At 53.1% G+C, this 27,016-nt stretch overlaps 2 protein-coding genes across 2 annotated transcripts; one reads left to right on the forward strand and one right to left on the reverse strand.

The window, feature by feature from the left end:
• Positions 1 to 586: 586 nt before the first annotated feature.
• Positions 587 to 10,929, forward strand: EMILIN3 (elastin microfibril interfacer 3). Its single transcript, XM_033075379.1, has 4 exons — positions 587 to 783; positions 3,774 to 3,896; positions 6,740 to 6,984; positions 7,442 to 10,929. Exons 1-4 carry the CDS (start codon positions 587 to 589, stop codon positions 9,334 to 9,336), a joined length of 2,460 nt encoding a protein of 819 aa, XP_032931270.1. The 3' UTR covers positions 9,337 to 10,929.
• Positions 10,930 to 15,364: 4,435 nt separating this feature from the next.
• LOC117004469 (phosphatidate phosphatase LPIN3-like) lies at positions 15,365 to 16,833 on the reverse strand. The gene is made up of 5 exons (XM_033075243.1): positions 16,729 to 16,833; positions 16,253 to 16,494; positions 15,785 to 15,896; positions 15,590 to 15,693; positions 15,365 to 15,479 (listed from the first exon to the last, which is right to left on the reverse strand). The coding sequence occupies exons 1-5, from the start codon at positions 16,831 to 16,833 to the stop codon at positions 15,365 to 15,367; spliced, it is 678 nt and encodes a 225-aa protein (XP_032931134.1).
• Between the last annotated feature and the right edge of the window lie 10,183 nt (positions 16,834 to 27,016).

The following is a 27,016-nucleotide window of genomic DNA, read 5'->3' on the forward strand; positions in this document are numbered from 1 at the left end:
GATACCGGGGAGAACCAGAAGCCAGAGGGCTCCAGACCCCGCTGCACCTGCTGCCCCGTGGGGGCAAAGCCCAGTGCGCAGGGAGAGGGCATCGGGAGAAGGGGAGAAAAGGGGGCCGGGAGAGGCTGCGAGCCCCTCGCAGCCCCGCGGGGTGGGCACCGCGCTCCGCCCGGGCTGAGCCGGGGCTGCAGCACCGCTGCCTGGGGCCGGACGGGCGGAGAACGGGGGTCGGGGGGCTTCGCTTTGTCTCCCCGCCCGCGGGGCCGGGGTCGGCGGCCGTGGGAGGGCGGGAGGAGGAGCGCGGCCCGCCCCCGCCGCCGCCGTACAAAAGGGGACGGGCGGGCGGCGGAGCGGCGTGTGCCGCCGGGCAGGGACAGGGACAGGGACAAGGACAAGGAGCGGGACAGGCAGGGCAGGGGCCGGGCAGGGCGCAGCGGGCGGCGCTCCGCTCCGCTCCCCTCCGCAGCGCTGTCCCGGCGGGGCCCCGCGGCCGCCCCGTCCCGCCCCGTTCCATCCCATCCCATCCCATCCCGTGCCGTGCCGTGCCGTTCTATCCCATCCCATCCCGCTCCGCCGGGCCGGGACCATGCGGCGGGCGCGGGCGCTGCGCCGCCGCGGAGCGCTGCTCGCCTGCCTCTCCCTGGGGACGCTGCTGGCCCTCGCCGACGCCAAGGGTGCCTTCTACCCCCCCGCCGCCCCCCTGCCCTACGGCGGCAGGTACAGCCTCTACACGGCCGGCTCCAGCCCGCAGCTCGGCCCTGGCAAGCCCGTGGGCAAGCACAAGTAAGCGACCCCCGGCCGCGGAACCCATCCCGAGGGCACCGGGCACCGAGCCGGGTCTCCGTCGGGCATCCCTTACCGGGAACAGACCGCGGCCACCGGGCACCGGCCACGCGTCTGGGCTCTGCAGGCAGCATCCCCGGGGATCGGGTTGCCGCGGGTACCCGAACCCCGGTGCCGAGCAGGGGAACCTCCCGCGGGGCATCCCGGGCTGGGCAGCAGTGCCCGGGTACCGGCCGCGGGCAGCCCTTGCTCCGTGTCATCTGCCGGGTACCGAGCAGGGGCTGGCGGCAGCGCAGCGGGGTCCGTGTGTCTGTGCCCCCCTCCATCCAGAGGAGGGTTCGGGGCTGTATTTCCAACAGGGAACGGGCTGCGTGCGGTGCGGGACGGGGCTGCGGGAGTGGGATGGGGGTGCCCGTGTGTGGTTTCGGGGTAGGTTCGTGTACCTGCTCTGCGGGCGGGGGGCAGGGGGTGCTGATGTGCGGGAGGGGAGGGTGGCAGTGCACAGACCTACGCGTGAAAATGAAAACAGGCTGGTTTGGGAGAGAATTAGCTTGTAAAATACATGCATACTGGAGTTTAAATGCGTTTTCTAGAAACCTGGAAAGCTCAGGCAGTGAGGAATGTAGATTTTACACAAACTGTAGACTTTTTCCGTTCAGTTGCATAAGAGCTGCTACACTGGGGACAGAGAGGGGGCTGTCGCTTCCCTCTCTGCTTGTTCACTGGAGCAGTTTCTGCCGGGCTCCTTTGAAAGAGGGAGGATGTGGGGTTATGAACAAGCTGAAATGAATAAAGTAACACTCGGAACGAACAATACTGGCAGTGCCAGTGAGAGCTTTCAAAAACCCATAACATTTTCCAGCTGCTCACTCTAAAAACATCAGTCTGGAGCCATAAAACTGCTTGCTACAGGTGTGTGAGAAGGGAAGGGGTTCTGAGAGGGAAAGTGAGCCAGAGCCACACTAACCCCAACAGTCACAGGTAGGCAGTGTTTATTAGTAGTGGCTAGTAGATCTGCCTACACTGGCTAGTAGCTAACAGAGGCAGTTGCTGTGTTTGTAAGCAGGTTTATGGATAGATGGTGATCCTAAGTTTCCACATACACACATGAACTCCCCTGCCTCCAGCTAAGAGAAGTGGCTGCCTTCCTTCTCCTGTGGTCCTGTGCACGGATGAATGACTCACTTGTGGAGGAGCAGGGAGCAGCACAGGGCCCTGCTCCTGCTCTGAGCCTGGCAGCCCCTTGCCGGGGCAGAGCCACTCAGGTCTGGGCAGGCTGGAAATGCCAGTCACAAATGAGAGTTGTGTGCCCATCCCAGGGGATCAGAGGGAGGTCTTGGTGAGGGGCCGGGGTGGATGTGCTGGTACAGCACCTGAAGGAGTGAGTAGGATGTGCTGAGGGTGGGGATCTGTGCTGGAAGGGAGCAGAGAGAGACTTGGAGGAGGATAACCCTACTCACACCTTGCAGCTTCACTGAGAGAGCTCCTGCCCTGGGCGGGCTGTTGGAGACCGTGCTCAGGACCTCTGAATGGGGGCCCTGGGAGGCAGCTGGGGTTGCTGCAGCTCAGCTGCCAGGTCACAGACTGGGATGCAGTTGGAGTTCCCTGGCATGGCCATCACATGGCCTGTGGAGAGCAGCCTCAGGGCTAAGCACAGAAACGAGCTGCGGGGCCCCAGCCCAGCTCTCATGGGCTTGCCATGATGCTCTGGATGATATTGAGACACCTCTGGCAGGTGGAGGCAGAGGAAAGGGACTGTGACTGCCAGGATGGAGCAGAAGGGTTTGGTAAGGAGGGCTGTGGTGTCTCCTGTTTGTGGGTGTGCATGCACAGGGTGGGTGTGCACAGCCCTCCCCCAGCCCCCACCATGGCACACTCAGGGGCCAGAGCAGCAGGACTTTGGCTCACCCTGAGTGGGGAAAGATTGATGAAGGAGGGACAAGCACTGATGGCAAACAGGTGAAGACAAAGTCCATTCCCTACCCATCCATACCAAGCCCCCAGCTGGCACAGGGGAAGCCACGTCCTCCCGCCTCACTGAACACCTCTCTGCACCTGCAGCCTGCGCTGGCCCATCTGCTCCATCCCGCTGACCTCCTGCCTCAGCTCTGCTCTGCTCTGTGAGCCTGTGCCCTCCTCTCCTCCCGCTCTGCCGTCTGCCACAGCCCCCTGTCCTTAATCCCTGCCTCACCACACATCCCTGCTGTCTCTGCCCCTGTGGACCAAGTCCATCTGCTCCTGCCGCCAGCTCTGCCTTCAGCTGGAGCAGCCTTGGCCTCCATCTGTCCTACCAGCAGTCCTACACCCTTCCCACACACTGCCTTCCTCCCAGCCAACTTCTCCTCAGTGCCTGGCTTTGCTGCTTGGCTCAGGAAAGCTGCCTGGTACCTGTGGCACCCAGCTGCAGGCGGATGGCAGGAGGGAAGGGGCTCTCTGTGCTAACCGTCCTAGAGATCTGAAGGGGTTTCCAGCCTCCGTCACAGATCTGCTCTGTCCTTGCCTTCATGATGGAGGCACCCACAATGCTGCAGCCCTGCAGAGCAGCATCTCCTCTCTGTCCCATCTGTGGCAGCACCCACAGCAAGGGCTGAAGGCTTTTGTGTTGGCCCCTGCACTGGCAGCACTCCAGCAGCTGCAGCAGGACACTCTGCAGGACACCCCCCTGCCAGGCACTGCTGGAGCTGTTTCTGGGATGCTGTTCCTACAACTGCTGTTTCTGCTGGGATTCTGACTGTCCTCACAGCCTGTCTCACCACAGCCCATGCTGTGCCAAGCACAGCCCAGCTCTGGGGACACCACCAGCACTGGTGACAACACGGCTGTGACTGTGACAGGAACCACGCTCCTGCAGCATGGCTGTGATGTCCCTGCCCAAGTGGGAGGGCTCCTTCCAGCTCCTGCCCCCCAGACCTCGCTGGCAGTGTCTGGCAGTGCAGGCACTGCTGTCTGCTGGGCAGGGGGTGACAGTGACTCGCTGTGTTTCTCCCCAGGAGTTTCTGTGCCTACGTGGTGCAGCGCAACGTGACGTGCACGCTGCAGGACGGGGCTGAGAGCTACGTCAAGGCTGAGTACCACAAGTGCAGCTGGGGACCCAAGTGCCCAGGGAAAGTGCTGTGAGTATGGGGGACACTGGGGGCTGGCTCCCTTCCCCTCCCAAAGACCTCTCTCTCCTGAGACCCTGTGCCACCTTTCTGACCATGAGCCCCCAGTAAAGGACTTTTCCTGGACATGGCAGTTAGTGGCAGGGCAGTGATGCTGGAAGGAGGCAAGGTGGAATCTGTCAGGAGGGAGAGGGAGCTCTATCCCTCCTCAGGAACTGTCAGGGGAGGTTTAGACTGGATACCAAGAAAGGGTTTCCACCCAGATGGCAGCTGAGCCCTGGAAAAGGCTCCCCAGGGAAGCTGATCATGGCACCAAACCTGATAGAGTTGAAGAAGCATTTGGACAATGTTCTCAGGCACATGATGTGATTTTTGGGGGCGTTCTATGCACTTGCTGGGCACAATGATCCTTATGGGTCCCTTCAAACTCAGGATGTTCTATGATTCAGGAATAAATCTGGAGATCATGGGGAGTGGGGAGGTGCCTGTGCACGTGTGTAGGAAAGCAGTTTGTCATGGACCTGCAGTGTGGCAGAACAATGGCAGCTTGGTGAGAACCTGACTGAGACAACGAGGAAATTAAACCTGTAGCTGAGGATGGCTCAGTGCTTCCTGCTCCAGGAAAATATTTTCAAAACTCTTTGCTACCTCAGCAGTAGCAAACAGGAGGGAAACACTTTACTGTGCCACAGCTGGAGCTGCTGGTGCTGCAGGGCAGACACTGGGACTCTGTGCTTCACCACCCTCTGGGGATGCTGCTCCATGTGGAACAGCTGCTCTCCTGCATCCTCCCCAGCCTTGAGGAGTGGAGCTGAGCTGTGCACAGAGGAAAAGTGGGATGAGAGGAGATTTTGTCAGAGCCTGGTCCCCATCCTGTGGAGCTGGCTGGGACTCTCCATGTCCTGGTGGTGTCAGGGCTCTGCTCACATCCTCTGCTGGCAGAGATGGGCAGCAGGACCCACTCACTCACTTGTTCTTTCCATCACAAATGTTTCAGCAGCATTCAGGGACTTCAGGACATCCTGCAGCTGCTGGTACCCATGGAGGAGATCTCCACTATGTCCTCTGTTTGTCTCCTTCAAACAAACCAGGATGTTTTCTGAGGGCAGACAGGCCCACAGCTGAATTTTCTGCAGAGCCTCAGATGCTGCATCCATGGACAAAAGGGAAGCATGGGTCTTCCATGTGCTGGGACCATCAGCTACTGTTTGTGCAGCTGGCTGCAAACACTTCCCCTTGCTTTCTCCTTGTTTGGAGCAGGGGTAGAAAGTTTTGGAGGTGGCCAAAGCTTTGAGCTCCTCTGCAGAGGCTGGGATGACACAGAGAAGGTGCTCTGCCTTTTGGATGCCATTCTCCTCCTTTCTTCACCCCCTGACAGTGGCAGGAGCAGCAATCTCCCATGGTACATCCAGGCAGGTTTCTACACAGTACAAGGGAAGGAAAGATCACTGAAATTCAGCAACATCTGTGAAGAGGAGTAACAAGAAGAGCTTGTTTTGAAACTGTCCCTTTGGGAAATTGATGCTGAGAAATTTTGAAGAGATTCAAAGAGCAGAGGATTTGGGCTTGGTTTATCCCCCTGCCCTGTGGTGTGCATGGAGGTGGCTGTATCTTGCTGGGAATGGTGTGGAAGCAGCACTGCCAGGGCTGGGGACACTGTGGATTCGGACAAGGACGTGGATGGCAGGGAATCAGCCCCATGTGCTGCCCTGACTGATGGATAAGTGCCTTCTGCAGCCCCTCTGCAGCATGGGTGGCTGTGCTGCTCCTCCAAGACCTTCTGCTGAACGTGCTGGAGAAGAACAAGAGGCTGAACATGTGTGTTATTGCAAAACAGCAAACTTCAGGATTTTCAGGCCCTGGAAAATTCAGATTGGAAATTTCCAAAAGGCAGGCTTAAAGCTTTGGTATTTAAAGGTGGTGAGAAAAGTGCTGTGGTCAGCCCTGTATGGCAGGGGGGACACAGGTGCCAGCAGGGTCCTGTCCATCCCTGCTGCCTCTCAGGGAAGTCCCACAGACAAGCAGGGAGCAGCTGAATCCTCCCCCATGGCTGCTGGGACCCCATCAGAGCCACAGCAGAGGGGGAAGGTGTGAGGTGGGCTTGCACTTTGTGTGCTGGGTGTGGGAGGATCAATGCTGTGGTACCCAAATTAATGATGGACACACTTCCCAGGGCATCCCAGCTGGGGCAGGAGGCAGTGTAAGGAGCCAACCCTCTGTGCACATCACAGCATCACCCTGGAGACCCTCACCAGGCCAGCCCAAGCCCCTGTAGGCTTCCCAGTGAACTGATGCCCTCCACACAGAGAGAAAACACCTTTTCAAAGGGATTTTAACCATCATGGGGTCTTTTAGACAGTATTACAGTTGAGAAGAGGATTTTTTGATCTCACTAGGAAATTCTGTAGGTCAATTCAAAGTGCAAACCACTTTTATAAGCGGTCCACTTCCCTTTTGGAAGGGATGTGAGCTTGCAGGGCTTTTGAAATCAGTTCCATCATTTCATCTTGTGCTCTGCTGGCCAGAAGTTGCCAAACAGTGTGGCACCTGTCACAGTGGTCACCTATCAGGCCAGGGACTGCAGCAATACACTTAGAGCTGCAGTTCTAAATCAACACAATGTCCCAGGTTAAAATATACTTGAAAAAAAACCCCACCATAATGCTACATTGAGCTGTGGTGCAGCAAGAGCTCTTGGAGAAGATGGGCCATGGTCTGTAGGTGCAACACAAGGGTTTCAGCCAGGCTTTCCCATGTGCCCAGGTCTCCCAGTCCAACAGGACTGTGACCCTGCTCTATTGCTTGATGTTGAGGTTGCTTCTCTAAACTGTCTTCTCTCTCCCTCTCCTGGAAAGGTACCGCACCTTCTTCAGGCCCAAATACAAGATTGGATACAAGACAGTGACCGAGCTGTCCTGGAGGTGCTGCCCAGGCTTCATGGGAGAAGGGTGCCATGACAGCCCGACAGACCAGCCTGGCCTTCTGCCCCAGCATCCCAGCCCTAAAATGCCTCCTGGGCAAAAGATGTTTCCAATGCCCAGACTTCCTCCCTATCCCAAAAGCCACCCTGACCTGTTTCCAGGACCAAAGAATCAATATGGTGAGATTTTGCTCCTGCTTCATGTCCCCAGGTCACCATACCATTGTTCTCTCTGTTCCAGCACAGAACATGAATCTGGCAGAAATTCAGTGAGTGACATATTTTCTATCAGAGACCTGACATTTGATTGCTTTCTGAATCTTGTTTCTTTCAAAACATGCAGCTTAAAAATTGCCTTTCCTCATTGATTTAGAGAATTTTCCATTAATTATGGGGTTGATAGAGTGCATCTCAAGATGAAGCTCTCCTGGGCTGTTATCATCTGCTGTTGCACTTGGGAACAGAGGGCTGGATCCCAAAAGGAAAGAAGGTTTCCTGATAGCTTAAGGAGAGATGTGGGCTGAGATTTTGCTGAAATGACAGTAATAGGGGATGGGACACATGGCTATGATGGGAAAGGATTTAAAGGAGGGAAGTTAAAGCATCACCAGCCCTCTCTATTTCTTTCCCTGTGCAGGCAGGAAGCTGCCCGGCCTCTTTGGGGACCGCCTGGATCGGCTGGAGGAGGAGGTGAGGCGCCTGTCCCAGTCCTACGACAGCCTGCACACCATGGTGAGCGGGCTGGGGGACCGCCTGCGCTTGGCCATCCAGGAGGACACCACCAAGATGATCGGCTCCCTGATGAACAGCCCGGGCACGCCAGACTCCTCCGTGGGCTTCGGCATCATTCCCGACGGCCTGGTGGATGTGGCGGACAAAGCCGACATGGCCACCTACCCTCCCGTGGGGGAGATCCTGACCAAAGTGACGGAGGTGAGCGACGTGCTGAAAACCAAGGCAGATCTGCTGCACGAGGTGCGCGGCATGGTCCTGGACCACGACGGGCAGATCAAGCACCTGCTGGAGTCCGCCCGGCCCTCGCCCCTCACCTCCATCGACCTGCTGGAGGAGTACGTGGACACGAGGCTGAGCAGCCTGCGCGGAGAGCTGCTCGACGGCTTCGAGAAGAAGCTGGGCAAGATCCAGACCACGTGTGATTTCCGCATCCAAGAGGTGCGGCAGCAGTGCGAGGAGGAGAAAGCTGCCAACCTGCGGCTGCAGCAGACGCTGGATGGGAAGGAGCTGGAGATCAAGAAAGAGATCTCTCAGTTGGAAACCCAGATCCAAGGGCTGACGGTGGTGGAAAGCTGCTGCAGCAACCTGGACTACCTCACTGATCGCATGAATATCCTTGAGAAAGGCCTTCACAGCATCTCCGAGTCCCAGAAGAACCTGCACTCACGCCTGGATGGAGAAATCTCCACTGTCACCCTAGGGAACCTCTTTGAAGGGCGCTTTGAGGACCTGGAAGCCAGGCTGAATGCTACAGAGAAGGAAACGGGGAGCTGCTGCTCTGGTATAGAGGACAGCATGAAAGGCACAGTGGTGGCAGAGGTGGATGGCATGAGGACTGCCTTTGAAGATAAAATGCAGACCCTGGAGGACAGGTTCATGACCATTGTGGGAGAGCTGAACAATGTCAGTTCTCCCACGGGCATGGACGGAGCAGTGGTGCCTGTGCTGGAAGGGGAGCTTGCCAGCATGAGGAAACGGACGGATGAGACACTGGAGGTGTTGCAGAATCGCCTCATCACACTGGAGAGCACCTGCTCCCTGGGCTGCACCTCCGCCTCCAAAGATGTGGAGACCTTCCGGACCGAGATCGAGGACTGCCAGAACAAGAACCAGGACCTGCTCCTCCGCATGGACAGCAATTACGACCTCCTGCGCAAGCTGAACGCCACCATCCTGGAGATCCAGCGGCGAATCGAGGAGGAAGCCTCGGGGGCTTTGCAAGGGGAGATCACCTTGCTAAAGATCAACCTGAACACGGTGAGCAAGTCTCTGACAGGGCTCAAGGACTCTGTCTCCCAGTACTCAGACACTGTGACACACATCAACTCCTCACTCGATGAGCATGAGAGGAAGATTGAGGATGAGGTCCACTCCATCCAGGAGAAAGTCAACGACCAAGGCTCCCAGCTTTTCTTCAGCAATCGCCGTGTCCTGAACCTCAAGGGAGACCTGGAGCGACTCAAAGCCAGGATTGTCAGCGACCTGAGCTCCTGCAAGAGCGTGGCCCACGGCCTGCAGCAGGAGGTGTCTCACTTTGACGAGCGGGTGGCGCGGGTGGAGAGTGCCTGCGGCAGGCTGGGCACCATCACCGGCAGCCTGGACGGCATAAGGGAGGAACTGGAGAAACACACGGGCAGTCTGTGGGACTACATGGACCACATGAACGGGACACTGGCTGCCCACTCTCAGGAAATAACAGGACTGAAGGACAACTTGCTTGACTGCCAAGCCAAGGTGTCTGAGCTGGCGGAACAGGTCGGGCACTTGGAGGAGAAGGTGGAGAGGAGGCAGCATTAGCCACGCTGCCATGCCATGTGTCTTCCTTCTGCTGTGAAGGACAGGATTAAATTATATCACACAGACTCGCTCCAATGTGACAACAGTTCTTGGGATAATTTTTTTTATGAAAAGCTGCTACAATTTTTTTTTTCCTTAATCTTGTTTGCCCCACTTCTCTTTAACTCCACCATGCTGGTACTCCCCTCCTGATGCTCAGCAACTGTCCTGACCCTGGTGCAGCAGTATCACTGCCTCCTGTCTGGGGATGTTCTTTGGCTCCTGGGCTGATGACTGCAGAAGGACAATTCAAGAGTAAGCTGGAGGCAAAAACATTTTTTTAAATTTTATTTTTGTGGATTTATCATTTCTCGAAGAATAAAGCCCTGTAGTTATCAGCTGAGGAATAGTTTCTCTGGCCTAAAGACCACCTGCATCTTAATCCAGAGACTCAAGCAGAGCCAAGGCTCCTTGCAGGGAACAAAACTCACCACAGGAATTGTAGTTTTCTAAGAACACACGTATTCAGACATCCCTCTGGGAACTGGCTTCCCTTCTCTGAGATGGCAGCCCTCCTTGTGTATGGTAAATCCATTTATAATGCTCCCTCCTCCATACAGATGCACATGCCTTATGGAGCATATGAGGGTGTGCATTAGGAAAACACATATGCATATGTGTATATATATATATATATATATGGTATGTGTATATATATTTTTGAACAATTGTGTCATGGTGCTCATCTGATTCCAGTTTCCTAATGCTGCCCCTATATCCGTTGCCATACTCCACAGACCCACACTGAGTAGCTGAAAGCCATGGCAGCAGTGTTTGGAGAGAGCCCCATGTTCCCTGGGGCTGCTGTGCTTTGCCATCCCACTTTGCCGGGCTCTCTGGTAACACCTGGGACTGACATGGAAAACACGTGTCTTCCCGGAGGAGAGATGTATCCATAGGTCTCTGCAGAGATGAAGCTGGGCACAGAGCAGTCCTCTCCTCCAGCTCTGGCTCTCTCCTGTTTTATTGCTCCTTATTATTGCTTAAACTTTGAACTCCATCATCTCGTTCCAGGCAGGGTTGTCTCATCCCTGCTCCACGTTGTAAGTGCAGCAGGGGAGGAGCAGGAGCCTGCATCCTCCTCATACTCTTCTGGGAGGCCAGTAGCCCTGGGACCAACAGTGATGTGGAACAAGGCAGGGCATCTTTGAGCATACCTCAGCTCACAATAAACAACTCACATAATTTTACCAGCTTGACTCTGGTTTCCCTGAATAGGCAGGCTGGAAAATGTTGTCCATGTTCCTGAGCAGCTCCAGCCTTGCCCTACAGAGCTGTTGCACACAGAATCACCTCTCCCTAGGAGCCCACCATGGGCACTCTCTGCTGATCAGCCAATGTGGACTTCATTATTAGGATGAGGAGGAAATTAAAAAGCCTCTACCCAGCAACTCGGGCACTTTATAGCAGAGGAACAGATTTGTATCAGCAGTGCAGCTCATGAACCCCTCCACACCAGCCAGCCTTTGGCTCTCACGCAGTGCCTGTCACCCTCACCAGGCTGTCCCTGCTCTTCTGCACCAGGATTGCCTCCCTGATCCCCCCAGTTGCATAAAGGAGCAGCTCTCTGCTCTGACCAGCACAAATCTAGCAGCTCCCAGCTCAGATACATCTGGGTGCCTTTTGTCCCCCAGACAATCTGGGTGAGCTCCCTTAAACATGCTCCCAGGCTGGGGAGGGCCACAGGGATCACTGAGTCCAGTAGCCACACCATGTTCCCCTGGGCAGTAAAAGCTCCTTCCCCTGCCAGGGGAGGGCAAGCCATCAGCTGTGGGAGCACACAGAGGACATGTGGGCCCCCCACCACTTGCCCAGCCCTGCCAGGTGCTCACAGCATCAGAATCCACTCTCACTGCTCTGGGCTTTGCTGATTTGGAGCGACCCTCCAGCTGCTGAGACACTTCTCCAGCTGAGGAACAACCACTGCTGCCATTGGGCATCCTGCTAAACCTGCCCTTGGACAACAAAACCTATTTTTTTCTCCAGCCTAAGGAAAGAGTCGGAAACCAACACTCAGTACTTTGTGATGGGCCAGGGGAGCCCTCACCCTGCAAGGGGAGCATCCTGCCTAAGCCCCTTTTCCATCCCCTCACACCAGGGAGAAAACCAAAGAGAAAACCAAGCCAAGGGCCAGGCTCCCTGTTCTCCAGCTGGGTTAGAGTGGCTGAACAGGAATGGCCTCCCCAGAAAAGAGGGAGCCAGGACTGACTGTAATAAAACTACGACAAGGAAGAAGTCTGACCTTCTGGAAAATGGTGCTATGTTTGGACTATTCCTGACTAGTCACTTGAAACTATGGACATTATTCATTATTTCAGTTCTCAGCTCTTCATGTTAAAAAGTGAAAGGAACTTTGTATAAAACTGGGAATTTTAAAAAAATGCTTGCAGAGTAAGGAAATGGTGTCCATGAGGTTGTCCTTGCATGGGCAGCTTTCTGAGGCAGTTGATAACTGATCCTGTTAAAAGACTGTGTTCTGTTGTTTTTAAAACTATGTCTATTTGTTCAGATTTTAAAAGCTGAGAAACTGATTGTACTGGAAAGGAAAAAAATAAAGTATTTCTTTCTGAGGTTTCCAGGATCAAAATGGCTTGTGTGGCTTCCAGAAGTGGCAGACAAGAACAAGACTTACACTCACACACAGGGGTCAGGGAAGGAGAAGGTGACTGGAGGAAGGAGCCCAGCAGTGCTTGTGCCTTTGTTTCACTTTATAATCTCCCATGAAGAGACAATTGGAGATGCTCAGCCCGGAGAAGAGAGAGACATGGGGAGGCCTCACTGCAGCTGGGCAGGGCTTGAAGGGTCCCATAGGAAAGATGGGGACAGAGTGTTCAGCAGGGTCTGTGGTGGGAGGAGAAGGGGGGATGGATTTCAGCTGCAGGAGGTTGATTTGGGTTGTATCTAAGGAAATTGGTATTTTACACTGAGGGGGTGAGGCACAGAACCAGGCTGGGCACAGAGGCTGTGGATGTCCCTTCCCTGGGAACAGCCGAGGGCAGAGAGGAAAGGACTCTGAGCAGCCTGGTCTGGCGAGAATAGGTAAGTTAAGACTAAGTGATGGATCCTTTCCAAGCAGTAGAAGAGTTCATCTGAACATTTGTTAAAGGAAAAGTGTCTGAAAATCCTGCTGAGGCGAATTCAGTGGGAAATAGTTATAGAAATCACCAAGTTCTTAAAAGAGAGGTGTGTGCTATTGAGCTGGACACAGCTCAGTCAGGATATCTCCCTGCTGCCTGCATCTTGCCATCCATCCCTGCAGGATGCTCAGTTTTTGTCCCAGTGAAGGTACAGTGCCATTCCATGGAGGTGGGCTGGGGCTCTGTGGGGGATGCTGTGGGACAGGGACCCCACTGTGAGGCTTTGCTCCCTATGCAGCCTGTCACAGACACTGAGGAGATGGAGGTGGACATTAACACTGATGTGGAGGAAAACACTGAAGCAGATGTTGAAGACTATGGAGAGGAAGAGATGCAGGTAGAGGTGGATGTGAATGTAGATTTGGATATGGAGGAGGAAATGGAGGAAGAGACGGAAGTGGAAATGGAGGATGATGTTGAAGACGTGGAAGTGGATGAGAAAGGTGAGCAGGAGGACATTGTCCTGGGATGGACACCAAGCCCAGGCAGGCGCTGGCCATGCCCTGCCCACAGGCAGAGTGGGTCCCCTGCTGCCAGGCTGGGGCTGGGCTGGGTGGCCCTGCTCAGGGACACAGTGCCTGGGGGTGGCCCTGGCTTCTGGTGGCACAAGCAGCACCCCCAGCCTGCCCTGGCCTTGCTTTGGGCCGTGCTTTGGGTGCCACTGCCTGGGGGCAGCCCCCAGCCCCAGGCAGGCTCAGTGCTGGCAGCAGAGTCCTGCTGTGCCAGCGTGTGCCAGCCTGGGGGCACAGGGAACAGCCCTCTGTGCCTGGCTGCAGTGACCCTGTCGCCTGCTTTGCTTCCAGGACCGATGGAGATGCCAGCCAGGGGTGCCACCCTTCTGGATATATGTTTCAGAATTCGTTGTTACATTTTCATCTTTAAATGTATTTTAGAGTTTGTTATTCTCTTCTACATGTATGTTTCATACATTGTTACATAGGTTTTTGCAATGTTAATACCTTTTATGGATTGTTCTTATAAAGATTCTTGCATTGAAAATACATTGGGTAGTTTTTGTTTCTGCTCTTCTATAAATTAACAATCTTTATTTTTCACACCTCAGCTCTTATTTGCATTTGCTTTGGGCACAGGGAGCATTTGCAGGGTCGTGGGTTCCAGCTGGTCTGGGTGCCTGGGACTGGAGGTCCCTGGGGCTGTTGGCAGGGCCACTCTGGGGCTACTTGTGCACACAGGGGTCCCTCTGTGTCCTGATGTGACTTTGTGATGTTGAATTGTACACCCATTTGTCTGTTCAGCAGAGAAATAAGTTTGGTATCTTTAAGGATGGGTGTGAAGGGGGGGAAGGCAACGTGGTGGATATAGACAGTTGTTTGCAAAAGGTAGAGACAGGAGTTCCATCACTTTGTCTCCTGGACTGTGTCCTGCTGGTGGGTAGCAGGAGAGAGCTCTCCTTTGCTTTTAGTTAGTTTCTGACTGACTGAACCAGAGAAGTTCCCTGGAAATTTATTTTCCTTTTCCCAGGAAATATTTGAAGCTGCTCTGGACTGGGGACTGGGGGGAAGCACCAGGAGCCTGCACCTGTGGGCACTGGGTCCTGGCCTGGTCACGGGCATTTTCCAGTGCCAGAGGGACGGACAGAGTGAGCTGAGCTAGCAGCCACAGGGAGAGACTTTGTGAATTTGTAAGACAGTAAACTCTTCAGAGCAACACGAGGTATTGTGTTTAGATATTGTTCTTTTTTTTTAAATGCTGGGCCTGTTGAATTTCCTGGTCTTTTCCGCTTCACTTTCAGGAATTTATTCCTCAACAGATTCCGGAAGGAGCTACTTGGGTTTGCTTCCTGGGGTGGCCCTTTAGAGGTTTTCTCCCAAATTTGCCCTAAACCAGGACACAGTGATGAGTCACACCTTCCTTGCAGTTGCTTTGGACATGTGTGATAAACACAGAGGCAAATCCCTGTGTGCCCTGGCCCTTGGGATCCCATGAGGGAGCAGGGCTGAGCCTGCATGCTCCTGCACAGCCTCACCCAGGGCTCTTCCCTGGCTGTCCCTGGTGCTACTGAGGCCGTGCTCTCTGTGGGCACCCCCTGCTCCCGGCCACCCCAAGGGGCTGGAGCCAGCCCAGAGTGAGCCTCAGCACAGGGGCCTCTGGCTTTGGCAAGCTCTCCTGTCCATTCAGCCCCATGTGCATACAGAAGAAGCCTGAATTTGTTTTCTGTTTTTAATTAATTTTGCCACCGTTGCTAAACATAGTAATTAAGAATTTTAAAAAATAGGAAAAAAGCCGTTTTCTAGAAGCTGGTCCCATCACCCCCAGGACCCACTTGGTAGGAGGCTTAAGCAGAATAAGCCCAATCACATTTTAGAAAGGACTTGGAGGCTGGCTCCCACTTCTAATGCACAGGGATAGAGCCGACAAGAGGCAGCCTGGATTAAGGCACTATTTATTATTGTTCAGAACACTCAAAACCCCAGAATCTATCCTAAACTTTTACAAGTTGATGGGCAGTTTCAGCTACCAAACTGCTGGTAGCTGGACTGTCTGAATCACTGGTCATACCAGAGGTAGTAACAGCTAAATAATAAATACAACTGTGAAAAACCACCACCTTTAAAAAAGAGCCAGGCTTTGGAGGAGCTACAAACACCAAAAGAAACCCAGCTTTCAAGAAAGGGTTTTTAGCAACTGAGTTTTGATGAGTCAGAGCTCTTTGTTACCCTGCCCTTTGGCCCCCTGCTAAGTGGTGTGGTGATCTCTATGACAAGTGCAAAATGCACAAGCAGCACACAGGGAGGATGAGGTGCACCTGGAGCATTTAGTCCTGGCAAAGAACATGCAGGAGAGCTCTGGGTCAGGTCTCCACAGGATGGGGTTAGGACAAGCCATCCAAGTCAGTATGAGGCACTGGAGGTCTCCAGTAGGCAAAGGGGCTGTGCCTGCCCAGTGCTCCCCGTCTGTCCCACAGGAGGGAAGAAGATCTCCACCAGCTCCGACAGCCGCTCGTATCTGGGGGGTGAGAAGGAAGTTACACTGGGGTCATTGGGTGTTTGTTTGATGCTCCTCTGCATCAAAGCCAGGTCACCCCAAAGACCCTGAGGAATAAACACTTTGCTTACATTGACTTTTGGTTCTTTCTGAGCTCCTGGATCAGCTCTCCCTTGGGGTTCACAGTGAACATGCGGCTCTCTGGCAGCCCCACTTGCTTGTAAGCATAGACATCCTGCCCAAGGAAGGCCAGCAGAGCTTGAGGGCTGCAGGAAGGCACTGCCACCCAGCCTGAGCCCTCCCTGCACACCTGCAGAGCCACTCACACTGGGCCTGTTCCCAAAGCCCGCGTAGAAGGGACACTTTGTAGCAAACAGTTTTCGGATGTCTGTCAAGCAGGTGACCTTGAACACCTCTGCCTTCTTCTCAATCACCTCCCTGCAGCACAAGAGACACAGTGGCATCAGCTGGCCACGACTGTAGGCATCAAACCCGTCTGTAATGAACAGATATCAGCCTTCTGAAGTACACTGTGCCTTTTGTGTGTCCTGCCCGCCTCTGTAGTGACACCTTAGTGGGGCTCAGGGAAGTGATTTGAAGGGGAAGAGGTTTTGTGCATCAGCAGCTTCGCTGTGAAGCCCCAGCAAGGTCAGGCAGCTCCCCTGCTGCCTCCCACAAAAGGCACTGGGCACCAAGGAGGGCAGAGCAGTTTAAGGCTGGGACATCCCTCAGGGTGCAGCTGGGGAAGGGGATGCTGACCCCAGGGATACAGGAAGGGCAGGGAAAGACAGTACCTGTGGAAGGCAGACATGAGACTACTGGGGGAGAGCAGCATGGGGCCCATGGGGAGGCCACAGCCTTGCTCATTGACCCATTGGAGGTAGCCTTTGGTGATGTGGGCCATGCCAATAGCCCTGGCCGAGCAGGAGAGGAACTTGTAGCCATTCCTAGAGAGAACACAGGGAGCCCCTCTGAGCTGTGCCCTGGGCAAGGCACTCTCCTCCTCCGAGGAGAAAGAGGTAGCCAAGGACCTGCCCTAAGACCAAATCTTATTCCAGCAAGCAAGGTGGTTCCACAAAGAACATGAATCCCTTATCTGGAAAGCCAGAGTAAGCCCAATCCCCACAGTGGGAGTCCCTGCAGCAGCCTCCATGCTCACCCCAGCAGCCACACACCCACTCACCCAGCTGCACAGCCCCCCTTGCTGCTCAGCCCCCTCACACAGCACTTTCATCCCCCAGCACTGCCCGTCAGCTGTGCAGGGCTGTACCCAGCCCTTGCGGGCTCCTGGCAGGGCACAGCTCGGCAGAGCTGGTGCCGGGGGGCCAGGGGCAGCCGAGGTGCCGCTGGAGTCCCTGCAATCCCCGGAGCGCATCCCTGCCGTGTTCCTCCCGGGACAGAACGGGCCATGCACGGGCCCGCAGTGCCTCTCAGTGGCCACAGGGGCCAAGGACCGAGCAGAGGCTCCGCAGGGATCACTGCTGCTGTCACCCTCGCAGGTGAGTCCCCGGGGCTGTGGGAAGCGATTGCTGGGTGCCCAGAGAGGCACCAGCCCCGCAGTGCTGGGGACCCCCGTGCCACCACTCTCAGGTGTGACCTTAGGTGCTCTTGTCTCCTGCACTGCTCAGCTCTATCTCCCCAGCGAAGCCTCCACTGACACACACTCCTTCCAGGGAAGGTAACGCCAGCATCTGCTCCCAGGGGACCCTCTGCTTTTGCCCCTCAGCATCATGTAGGCAGCACAGCCAGCATCAGCCACCTCTGTATGTCCCTTGACTCCTGGGACCCCTCTAATACCTGTGGTCTGATCCTATCTCCTCTGCTTTGTCCTTTTGACAGGATGGCAATTCTCCCTGCCTCTTCCTGACTTTAGGAAAGATCCCTGTCCTTGGGGATCTTCCTCTTTTGCCTCCTGGACACCATGGAGACATAAACCACGGAACCCCCAGGGAGAAAAGATCCTCTTTTGTATCTTTTGCCCTACTTCATGCTGTTGTCTCAGGCTTTCCCTGCTAATGAGCTGGCACTGTGCAGGGTGAGTCTCATTTAGCAGTTACCTAAATATGAAAGAAACAACCCAGAAATAAAGGACTCTCCTGCTCCAGGCTATGAAAAACCATATAAAACCAGGGCCAACCAAGACGGCGGTGTGAACACAGGGAGACTTGGTGTGATAGAGGCTTGGTCATCGTTGCGTGTTCACCCAGCTCCAAACCCAGGCTCAGCGTTGTCCTTTCCTGCTGTGGCTTCTCAAGACCATATTTTCAGTTGCAAAGATAAAATTGCTGTTTTAATATTTTAATTCGGCTTGCTTAGTTTATTACCTATAACAGGTGGATGGATGGATGGATGGATGGATGGATGGATGGATGGATGGATGGATGGATGGATGGATGGATGGAGCTCATCATCAGGCTAAAAGCTTTGCATCACCTGCTGGGGGACTGGAGCTGTTTGGCAGGGCTGTTCCTGGGGTGCTTTGTGCACCTGGGTAAGGCTGTGGGGTCAGGGGCTGCTGCTCTCCCTCCTTTCTCTTCCCAGGGAATACAAACTGCAGAGCCTTGCTGTGGCTGGGGAAATGCAGCGTGTGCCTCAAGCATTGCACAACTGGGGCCATGCAGCTTCGGGAGGACGGACACAAAGTGGTTTCCATGGAGAAGAGCGTGAGCCATGTGGGATGGGGGCTGCTCCGAGGGGTGCTGGGGCAATGAGTGCTGTACAGGTAACAGAATGCAACCTGAGAACTGCAGGCAATCCTCTGGAGACCTGTCCTCAGCCGAGACTCTGGTTTTGCATGAATGGGCAGGCGGGAAAACATGCACACTCCTGAGCAGCTCCAGCCTTGCCCTACAGAGCTGGTGCACACAGAATCAGTTCTCCCTGAGGAATTAGTCAATGTGCATTTCATTACTAGCATGAGGAGGAAAGTAAGGAGCCTTCATCCAGCAACTCTGGCACTTTATAGCAGAGGAACAGATTTGTGTCAGCAGTGTAGCTCATGAACCCCTCCACACCAGCCAGCCTTTGGCTCTCACGCAGTGCCTGTCACCCTCACCAGGCTGTCCCTGCTCTTCTGCACCAGGATTGCCTCCCTGATCCCCCCAATTGCATAAAGGAGCAGCTCTCTGCTCTGACCAGCACAAACCTGCAGCAGCTCCCAGCACAGATGCATCTGGGTGCCTTTTGTCCCCCAGACAATCTGGGTGAGCTCCCTTAAACATGCTTCCAGGCTGGGGAGGGCCACAGGGATCACTGAGTCCAGTAGCCACACCATGTTCCCCTGGGCAGTAAAAGCTCCTTCCCCTGCCAGAGGAGGGCAAGCCATCAGCTGTGGGAGCACACAGAGGACATGTGGCCCTCCCACCACTTGCCCAGCCCTGCCAGGTGCTCACAGCATCAGAATCCACTCTCACTGCTCTGGGCTTTGCTGATTTGGAGCGACCCTCCAGCTGCTGAGACCCTTCTCCAGCTGAGGAACAACCACTGCTGCCTTTGGGCATCCTGCAAAACCTGCCCCTGGACAACAAAACCTGTTTTCTTCTCCAGCCTAAGGAAGGAGTCTCAAGTCAATGCTCAGTAGTTTGTGATGTGACAGGAGAGCCCTCACCCTGCAAGGGGAGCATCCTGCCTAAGCCCCTTTTCCATTCCCACACAACACAGACAAAAACAGAGAAAATCGAGATCAGGGTCATTTCCCCGCGCTGGTTTTGGTAACATGTCTGAGGAGGAAACACATATTTTTTCTTCAAAACCACAAAAGTGTGTGGGGAGACACCCAAAAGTGATGCCTATCAGGGAAAGTGACAGCATATACATCTTGTCATCCATCCCGCAGCATGCTCTTTTTCTCTCAATGAAGGTACAATGCCATTCCATGGAGGTGAGCTGGGGCTCTGTTGGGGATTTATGGGACAGGGACCCCACTCTGAGGTTTTTCTCCCTATGCAGCCTGTCACAGACACTGAGGAGGAGATGGAGGTGGACATTAACACTGATGTGGAGGAAAACACTGAAGCAGATGCAGAAGACTATGGAGAGGAAGAGATGGAGGTGGATGTGGATGTGGATATGGAGGAGGAGATGGAGGAAGAGATGGAGGAAAAGATGGAAGTGGAAATGGAGGAGATGGAGGAAGAGATGGAGGTGGAAATGGAGGATGATGTTGAAGACATGGAAGTGGATGAGAAAGGTGAGCAGGAGGACATTGTCCTGGGATGGACACCAAGCCCAGGCAGGCACTGGCCATGCCCTGCCCACAGGCAGAGTGGGTCCCCTGCTGCCAGGCTGGGACTGGGCTGGGTGGCCCTGCTCAGGGACACAGTGCCTGGGGGTGGCCCTGGCTTCTGGTGGCACAAGCAGCACCCCCAGCCTGCCCTGGCCTTGCTTTGGGCCATGCTTTGGGTGCCACTGCCTGGGGGCAGCCCCCAGCCCCAGGCAGGCTCAGTGCTGGCAGCAGAGTCCTGCTGTGCCAGCGTGTGCCAGCCTGGGGGCACAGGGAACAGCCCTCTGTGCCTGGCTGCAGTGACCCTGTCGCCTGCTTTGCTTCCAGGACCGATGGAGATGGCAGCCAGGGATGCCACCCTTCTGGATATATGTTTCACAGTTTGTTGTTACATTTTCATCTTCAAATGTATTTTAGAGTTTGTTTTTCTCTTCTATATGTATGTTTCATACATTGTTACATAGGTTTTTGCAATGTTAATACCTTTTATATTTCGTTGCTGTAAAGATTCTTACATTGAAAATACATTGGGTAGTTTTTGTTTCTGCTCTTCTATAAATTAACAATCTTTATTTTTCACACCCCAGCTCTTATTTGCATTTGCTTTGGGCACAGGGAGCATTTGCAGGGTCGTGGGTTCCAGCTGGTCTGGGTGCCTGGGGCTGGAGGTCCCTGGGGCTGTTGGCAGGGCCACTCTGGGGCTGCTTGTGCACACAGGGGTCCCTCTGTGTCCTGATGTGACTTTGTGATGTTGAACTGTACACCCATTTGTCTGTTCAGCAGAGAAATAAGTTTGGTACCTTTAAGGATGGGTGTGATAGTGAAGGGGGGGAAGGCAAAGTGGTGGATAAAGACAGTTGTTTGCAAAAGGTAGAGACAGGAGTTCCATTGCTTTGTCTCCTGGACTGTGTCCTGCTGGTGGGCAGCAGGAGAGAGCTCTCCTTTGCTTTTAGTTAGTTTCTGACTGACTGAACCAGAGAAGTTCCCTGGAAAAATTTTTTTCCTATTTCCTGGAATTATTTGAAGCTGCTCTGGACTGGGGACCCAGGGAGGAAGCACCAGGAGCCTGCACCTGTGGCCACTGGGTCCTGGACTGGTCATGGGCATTTTCCAGCGTTGGAGGGACTGATAACAGAGTGAGCCGAGCTAGCAGCCACAGGACAGAGACTTTCTGAGTTTGTGAGTTTGTAAACTCTTCTGAGCAGCAAGAGGTTTTGTTGTTAGGTTTTGTTCCTTTTTTTTTTTTTTTTTTTTAAATACTGGGCCTGTTGAATAAACAGTTTCTTTTCCCATGTCTCTCTGAGGAAATTTCTTTCTGAACCTGTTGGGGGGTTGGTGAAGGGGCTGCTTGGGTTTGCTTCCTGGGGTGGCCCTTTGCAGGTTTTGTCCCAAATTTGCCCTAAACCAGGACACACTGACAGGTCACACCTTCCATGCAGTTGCTTTGGACATGTGTGATGAACACAGAGGCAAATCCCTGTGTGCCCTGGCCCTTGGGATCCCATGAGGGAGCAGGGCTGAGCCTGCATGCTCCTGCACAGCCTCACCCAGGGCTCTTCCCTGGCTGTCCCTGGTGCTACTGAGGCCGTGCTCTCTGTGGGCACCCCCTGCTCCCGGCCACCCCAAGGGGCTGGAGCCAGCCCAGAGTGAGCCTCAGCACAGGGGCCTCTGGCTTTGGCAAGCTCTCCTGTCCATTCAGCCCCATATGCATACAGAAGAAGCCTGAATTTGTTTTCTGTTTTTAATTAATTTTGCCACCGTTGCTAAACATAGTAATTTAGAATTTTAAAAAATAGGAAAAAAGCCGTTTTCTAGAAGCTGGTCCCATCACCCCCAGGACCCACTTGGTATGATGCTTAAGCAGAATAAGCCCAATCACATTTTAGACAGTGGATTAAGGAACACAGTAAGAAGGTAAAATTTCTATACGAAAAACAGACTAGTGATAAGGTAAAATGGACAGAACAAGATGAGGAGGTTTCAAAGTGGTGAAAGAAATCTTTATGACCGCTCCTGTGTTAAACCTCCCAGATGTAAAAAACCCATTTCAGTTATTCGTTGATGTTATCAACCACACTGCCGACAAAGTCTTAACACAGGATTGGGCAAGAGCCAAGCAGCCAGTAAAATATGTATCAAAACTTGTAGACCCAGAAAGCAAGGGTTGGCCCACTTGCCTGCAAGCAATTGTAGCAGTAGCATTGTTGGTAGAAGAAGCAAAGAAAGTAACATTTGCATCCTCACTGATGGTGTATATTCCTCATAATGTGAGGAGTATACTACAACAAAAAGCAAAGTTATTGTATAAGGCACAGGTTAAGGCCAGAATATGAGAAGTTTCTGACCAAAACAGTCCTGAAGTATTTTTTCCCTCAGATGCAAAAGCTCAAAATCAGCTGCTAGTGTTCTTTTTGGTACACAAAACAGGCAGGCTACCTAAGCACTGAGGTCTAAGACATTTGAAATAGTATATAAATACACGTAAAACAATGCTAAAAATGAAAACTAAACAGCACTAAATTGTTTAGAATTTTAACTACCATACAAAAGCTGCTGAAGTGACTTTCTTTTAAACTAGCCATTACAATTTATATGTGAGAGGTGTGTCATGCTAATACAATGTTTTCTGTTTTTATCTTTCACTCTGCTAGAAGCAAGACACTTTAGAGACCTTTCTTAGTTTCAACTGCTTTTTCTTCAATTCTTCTTATAACTGTTTTATGCAGCCTCACTTGGGGCAGCTGCTGCTAACTTCTGCCTCAGCATTGTCTTGTTTATTGCATTAATTTGGTTTCAGGACTGCTGTGTCTGTGGTCAAAAGGATAAGAAAAAGCATGTGCATCAACTATTGCGCAACTGCAATGCAGCTTCAGAAGGAGGGTCACAAAAGTGCTCCTGAGCATGAGAGTCATGCAGGATGGGCTTGCTCCGAGAGGTGCTGGAGCTACATGTGCTGAAGAGAAGCAAAAGAATGCAACATGACAACTGCAGGCAGTCCTCTAGAGACCTGTCCTCAGCCGGGACTCTGGTTTTACATGAATGGGCAGGCAGGGAAAACATGCACACTCCTGAGCAGTTCCAGCCTTGCCCTACAGAGCTGTTGCACACAGAATCACCTCTCCCTAGGAGCCCACCATGGGCACTCTCTGCTGATCAGCCAATGTGGACTTTATTATTAGGATGAGGAGGAAAGTAAGGAGCCTCCATCCAGCAACTCTGGCACTTTAGAGCAGAGGAACAGATTTGTCTCAGCAGTGCAGCTCATGAACCCCTCCACACCAGCCAGCCTTTGGCTCTCACACAGTGCCTGTCACCCTCACCAGGCTGTCCCTGCTCTTCTGCACCAGGATTCCCTCCCTGATCCCCCCAATTGCATAAAGGAGCAGCTCTCCGCTCTGACCAGCACAAACCTGCAGCAGCTCCCAGCACAGATACATCTGGGTGCCTTTTGTCCCCCAGACAATCTGGGTGAGCTCCCTTAAACATGCTTCCAGGCTGGGGAGGACCACAGGGATCACTGAGTCCAGTAGCCACACCATGTTCCCCTGGGCAGTAAAAGCTCCTTCCCCTGCCAGAGGAGGGCAAGCCATCAGCTGTGGGAGCACACAGAGGACATGTGGGCCCCCCCACCACTTGCCCAGCCCTGCCAGGTGCTCACAGCATCAGAATCCACTCTCACTGCTCTGGGCTTTGCTGATTTGGAGCGACCCTCCAGCTGCTGAGACCCTTCTCCAGCTGAGGAACAACCACTGCTGCCTTTGGGCATCCTGCAAAACCTGCCCCTGGACAACAAAACCTGTTTTTTTCTCCAGCCTAAGGAAGGAGTCTCAAGCCAATGCTCAGAACTCTGTGATGGGCCAGGGGAGCCCTCACCCTGCAAGGGGAGCATCCTGCCTAAGCCCCTTTTCCATCCCCTCACAACACAGACAAAAATATAGAAAATTGAGATCAGGGTCATTTTCCAGCACTAGTTTTGGTAACATGTCTGAGGAGGAAGAGCATATTTTTTCTTCAAAACCACAAAAAGTGTGTGGGGAGACACCCAAAAGTGATGCCTATCAGGGAAAGTGACAGCATATACATCTTGTCATCCATCCCTGCAGGATGCTCATTTTTCTCTCAATGAAGGTACAGTGCCATTCCATGGAGGTGGGCTGGGGCTCTGTTGGGGATTTATGGGACAGGGACCCCACTCTGAGGTTTTTCTCCCTATGCAGCCTGTCACAGACACTGAGGAGGAGATGGAGGAAGAAATGGAGGAGATGGAGGAGATGGAGGAAAAGATGGAAGTGGAAATGGAGGATGATGTTGAAGACATGGAAGTGGATGAGAAAGGTGAGCAGGAGGACATTGTCCTGGGATGGACACCAAGCCCAGGCAGGCACTGGCCATGCCCTGCCCACAGGCAGAGTGGGTCCCCTGCTGCCAGGCTGGGGCTGGGCTGGGTGGCCCTGCTCAGGGACACAGTGCCTGGGGGTGGCCCTGGGTTCTGGTGGCACAAGCAGCATCCCCAGCCTGCCCTGGGCTTGCTTTGGGCCATGCTTTGGGTGCCACTGCCTGGGGGCAGCCCCCAGCCCCAGGCAGGCTCAGTGCTGGCAGCAGAGTCCTGCTGTGCCAGCGTGTGCCAGCCTGGGGGCACAGGGAACAGCCCTCTGTGCCTGGCTGCAGTGACCCTGTCACCTGCTTTGCTTCCAGGACCGATGGAGATGCCAGCCAGGGATGCCACCCTTCTGGATATATGTTTCAGAGTTCGTTGTTACATTTTCATCTTCAAATGTATTTTAGAGTTTGTTATTCTCTTCTACATGTATGTTTCATTCATTGTTACATAGGTTTTTGCAATGTCAATACCTTTTATAGATTGTTCTTCTAAAGATTCTTACATTGAAAATACATGAGGTAGTTTTTGTTTCTGCTCTTCTATAAATTAACAGTGTTTCTTTTTCACACGCCAGCTCTTATTTGCATTTGCTTTGGGCACAGGGAGCATTTGCAGGCTCGTGGGTTCCAGCTGGTCTGGATCCCTGGGTCTGGAGATCCCTGGGGCTGTTGGCAGGGCCACTCTGGGGCTACTTGTGCACACAGGGGTCCCTCTGTGTCCTGATGTGACTTTGTGATGTTGAACTGTACACCCATTTGTCTGTTCAGCTCAGACAGAAGTTTGGTACCTTTAAGGATGGGTGTGATAGTGAAGGGGGGAAGGCAAAGTGGTGAATAAAGACAGTTGTTTGCAAAAGGTAGAGACAGGAGTTCCATCACTTCGTCTCCTGGACTGTGTCCTGCTGGTGGACAGTGGGAGAGAGCTCTCCTTTGCTTTTAGTTAGTTTCTGACTAACTGAACCAGAGAAGTTCCCTGGAAAGTTATTTTTCCTTTTTCCTGGAATTATATGAAACTGCTCTGGACTGGGGACCGGGGAGAAGCTCCAGGAGCCTGCACTTGCGGCTGCTTGGTCTTGGCCTTTGCCCTACCAGCCACAGGAGAGAGACTTTTTTTTTTTTTTTTTTTTTTTTAGTCCTGGGTCCGTTGAATTTACTTACTTCCCCCCGCTGAAGTGGTTTTGGAAGGGATTGCTTGGGTTTGCATCCTGTGGGGTGGTGTTGTGGGCTGGCGAGGTTTAGAAATTTTTCCCATTATTATGTTAAGCTAGCCGGGATGGCTCTCCTATTAGCCGTTAAGAGCTGAAGACAAAGGAACGGCTGAACCAGCCCGATGGCTCCATTAGGGAAAGGTGGAGTCCTGCTTTTGCTTTTCGGCAAGTAGGAGGACACTCGGAGTAGGAGAACTCTGGCAGCTCGACGGCGCAGGAGAGAGGTTGTTTCTCCTCCGTGTTTTTCTTCCCCGCTGGACTCGGACCGCAAAAGCTCCCTGCTTCTGAAACAACGCCCAGAACCCACGGGACGCCCACGGTGAGCAAGTTCTTCCTCTTCTCTCACCTGGGACGGAGCTGCCACCTCGCCCCCTGCTCCTGCAGCAGCCGCGACTGAGAGGCTGCCTGCCCTGCTCCATCTCGACTGCGCGGACGAAGAGGGGAATAGGTGACTGGAAAAAAAGGAGTATTTCGTTCTGTTCTGTCACTGGGTTTTTTTGTTCTCTTTCAGATAGCTGATGCTGTTTTTGTTTGTCTAGTAAATATATCAGTAAAGAACTGTTATTCCCAACCTATACCTTTTTTGCCTGAGAGTTCCTGAATTTCCTTTTCCTGGTAATACTGTCCCTTTAAACCGGGACAGGTGTCCCTTTGGAGGTTTTCTCTGAAATTTGCCCTAAACCAGGACACACTGACAGGTCACACCTTCCTTGCAGTTGCTTTGGACACGTGTGATAAACACAGAGGCAAATCCCTGTGTGCCCTGGCCCTTGGGATCCCATGAGGGAGCAGGGCTGAGCCTGCATGCTCCTGCACAGCCTCACCCAGGGCTCTTCCCTGGCTGTCCCTGGTGCTACTGAGGCCGTGCTCTCTGTGGGCACCCCCTGCTCCCGGCCACCCCAAGGGGCTGGAGCCAGCCCAGAGTGAGCCTCAGCACAGGGGCCTCTGGCTTTGGCAAGCTCTCCTGTCCATTCAGCCCCATGTGCATACAGAAGAAGCCTGAATTTGTTTTCTGTTTTTAATTAATTTTGCCACCATTGCTAAACATAGTAATTAAGAATTTTTTAAAAAAAGGAAAAAAGCCATTTTCTAGAAGCTGGTCCATCACGCCCAGGACCCACTTGGTATGATGCTTAAGCAGAATAAGCTCAATCACATTTTAGACAGTGGATTGAGAAACACAGTAAGAAGGTAAAATTTCTATACGAAAAACTGCCTAGTGATAAGGTAAAATGGCCAGAACAAGATGAGGAGGTTTCAAAGTGGTGAAAGAAACCTTCATGACCGCTCCTATGTTAAACCTCCCAGATGTAAAAAAGCCATTTCAGTTATTCGTGGATGTTAGCAGCCACACTGCCGACAAAGTCTTAACAGAGGATTGGGCAAGAGCCAAGCAGCCAGTAAAGTATCTATCAAAACTTGTAGAACCAGAAAGCAAGGGTTGGCCCACTTGCCTGCAAGCAATTGTAGCAGTAGCATTGTTGGTAGAAGAAGCAAAGAAAGTAACATTTGCATCCTCACTGATGGTGTAAACTCCTCACAATGTGAGGCGTATACTAGAACCAAATCAGATAAGTAGCTTACAGATGCTAGACTGTTGAAATATGAAGCTATACTAATACACTCACATTACTTAGAACTACAACCAACCACCGGAATAAATCCAAAACAATTTCTGTACGGGGAAGCATCGGAGGGACCAACCCATGAGTGTGCTGAAATAGTAGAATTGCAGAAAAAAATCAGAA

This window comes from Catharus ustulatus, chromosome 17 (genome assembly GCF_009819885.2).
Source record: "Catharus ustulatus isolate bCatUst1 chromosome 17, bCatUst1.pri.v2, whole genome shotgun sequence".
Taxonomy (NCBI): domain Eukaryota; kingdom Metazoa; phylum Chordata; class Aves; order Passeriformes; family Turdidae; genus Catharus; species Catharus ustulatus.